The 2,626-nt window shown below is 46.4% G+C and overlaps 1 protein-coding gene across 1 annotated transcript in view; it reads left to right on the forward strand.

Moving 5' to 3' along the window:
- PKNOX2 (PBX/knotted 1 homeobox 2) overlaps positions 1–2,626 on the forward strand; it is a 23,289-nt gene that overhangs the window by 17,645 nt on the left and 3,018 nt on the right. Inside the window, 1 exon segment of the mRNA XM_009084286.1 lies at positions 1,329–1,448. Within this exon segment, the coding sequence (XP_009082534.1) occupies positions 1,329–1,448 (120 nt within the window).

Genomic DNA, 2,626 nt, shown 5'->3' on the forward strand with positions numbered 1-2,626 from the left:
CTGTGAACACTGCCAGGGTTGGGGCAGCCACAGCCTCCCTGGGCAACCTGTGCCAGTGTCTCACCACCCTCACAGGGAAAACTTCTGCCTGATATCTAATCTAAATTTCCCTCTTTCAATTTATCCCCACTCCTCCTGGTCCTGTCCCTGTAGTTCCTAACCAAGAGTCCCTCTGCAGCTTCCCTGGATCCCCTTCAGCTGCTGTCAGGTTGCTATGAGCTCCCCACTCATTTGGGGTAGAAATGGATTTATTAGCACAACTTGCCCATGAGCTCTTCCTATCCCCCATTCCCCAGGAATTTGGGAACTCATTGATTTCCTCTATGCTGCTTCCCAGTGGCAGAGGAGCAAAAATCCCTCCCCCATTTTTTCTGGAGTGCTCCAATTGAATTGCAGGAGCCTCTTACCAATAAACAGCACTTTGGAGAGGGGCAGCACCTCCCAGAAGGTTTTATTCCACTGCAATGCTTCCAGAAATTCCTTTCTTTAATATCTCTCCATCACAGACTTAAATCTTGGAGCAAAACCTCTGTGCTGGGAAAAACATGCACACAGGGAATATTGGGGCAGGGAGAGAGCCCTGGACAAGCACCTCCGGATGCTCTTCCTGCGCCACCGGCATGATTTATTCAGCCAGAGCCCAAGGGAATTGCAGGGACCTGCTGGCCTGATGTTTAATTCATCCAGGAGAAGTGTTTTGATGAAGAGCTGGGGAAAAAAAATCCTTTTTAACTCAAGTGCTGAGATTTCAGCTCAGTTCCCACATCCTCATTAAAACTTCTCTGACAGCAAGATGCTTATTTTTAATTTTTGGTGGCGGTGGGAAAGCCAATTTTGGCTCAGTGGGCATCCCTTGTGGTAGGAGTGGGTGTCTTTCTCCTCATGGTGGGGATCAGCTGGGTGAGGAACACAGGTTTGCAAGGGGAGTGGCAGGGGTTGAGGAAGTCAAATTTTTATGGGGTTTGTTTTTTTTTTCATTGCTTTTTAAGGGAAAAGTGTTTTGCACCTAACTCACACATTTTAAATGGTCATGGCTTCAACACCACAGTCCCCAACTGTGCCAGGAACATCGCAGAGGGAAAAAGCCCATTGCCCCTTGCAAGGCAGTGATAAAAAAATGGAGAGAGAAAATAAAGATCCTGGGAGAAAATGTGCATTTTATGCAGATTTAAAAGGGGAGAAATGGATTTTGGGTGCTTCCTGTAAGTGCCTGGTGTTGTTTGCACTTGTTCCACTCCCATTTTGGTTCGGTTTTGCACATTTTTTTGGGCTGGTTTTGACCGTCACCATTTTCAACCAGTTCTCTCCCCATTGCTCTCCCCTGGCAGGTAAACCTGGATCTCACCTCCCTCCTTGATGGTGAGGACAAGAAGTCTAAGAACAAACGTGGTGTCCTGCCCAAACATGCCACCAACATCATGCGCTCATGGCTCTTCCAGCATCTCATGGTGAGCACCACAGCCACTGAAACACCTGCAGGCTGGGGAAAAAATGGGGAAAAACAGCCCCCAAAATGATCCAATCCAGGTGGTTGTCCGAATCTGCATTCAGAGGCACAAAATGGCTCTGCTTTTATTTTGGGGAGTATTTTGGGCATAAACATTTGCACTGCAGGTGGGGAAAATATTCCCTTAAGGCATTAAGAAGCAACAAAACTAGAAGGGCCCTTCCATGAATTTTTGCAGACAGAGCATTTTTTTGCAGTTAACAGCTCCAAAATACCCTTTTCTAGCCAGTGGAATGGGAATGCTGTGTCCCAGGTAGGGTTGTGATATGTCAGCTATCAGTCAAACTGCAGAATGGCAAAATCACTCCAGTTTTGGGGATTGAAGGTGGAGGTAGATGGAGGAAGTTCAGATGCAACCTGGATAATTTCAGGCAAGAAGACTTCTCTGCTATCAGCAGGGCTGGGAGAAAGGGTGAAAAGCTAAAGATCCCACTCCCTTTTCCTGCATAATTCGGCCAAGAAATCACTAGGAAAGGGGTTGCAGAGACTTGCATGATGGTCTCCAGGAAGGTGGGAGATCCCCAAGGCATCAGCAGTGAAGGAAATAACAACTCCAAGGAGCAACTTGTGGATAAAACTGAGCCAAGACATGGAGCAGCAGCAGGCTGGGGACTTCCCAGCCTCTTTTTTTTAATGGGAAAGTTTGGATTTATTGCATTGTTGGGCTGCCATTCCCAGCTGCCTTGCGCATCTCCCACATTTCTGGAGAGCAGACCTGCATATTTGCAAACATGAAAAGGATTTAGAAGACCAAAAACGGAGAAGCAATTTTCTGCCAGGTGCCAGGAGAGCCCCAAGAATTGAGATTTCCAAAGTGGGATTGAAAAACTAAAATAAATTCTTTTTATATGGGATGGTTGGACCTTTGCTCTCAGCTTGGTCCTCATGGTCAGAAGAAACTTGCCCTTCCCCATAGGATTTCTCCATCTGATGTCATAGATGATGTGGGTTTTAGGAAAATAACATCTGTGCTCATCATTTTACTGGAAGTTTTGAAGAACCAGTAGGAAGAATCATAGAATCATAGTATCTGACAGGTTGGAACAGACCTCCAAGATCACAAAGTCAAACCCTACCATCGTTACTAGACCATGGCACTAAGTGCCACATCCAGTCTCA

Source organism: Acanthisitta chloris, unplaced genomic scaffold, assembly GCF_000695815.1.
Source record: "Acanthisitta chloris isolate BGI_N310 unplaced genomic scaffold, ASM69581v1 scaffold22260, whole genome shotgun sequence".
Taxonomy (NCBI): Eukaryota; Metazoa; Chordata; class Aves; order Passeriformes; family Acanthisittidae; genus Acanthisitta; species Acanthisitta chloris.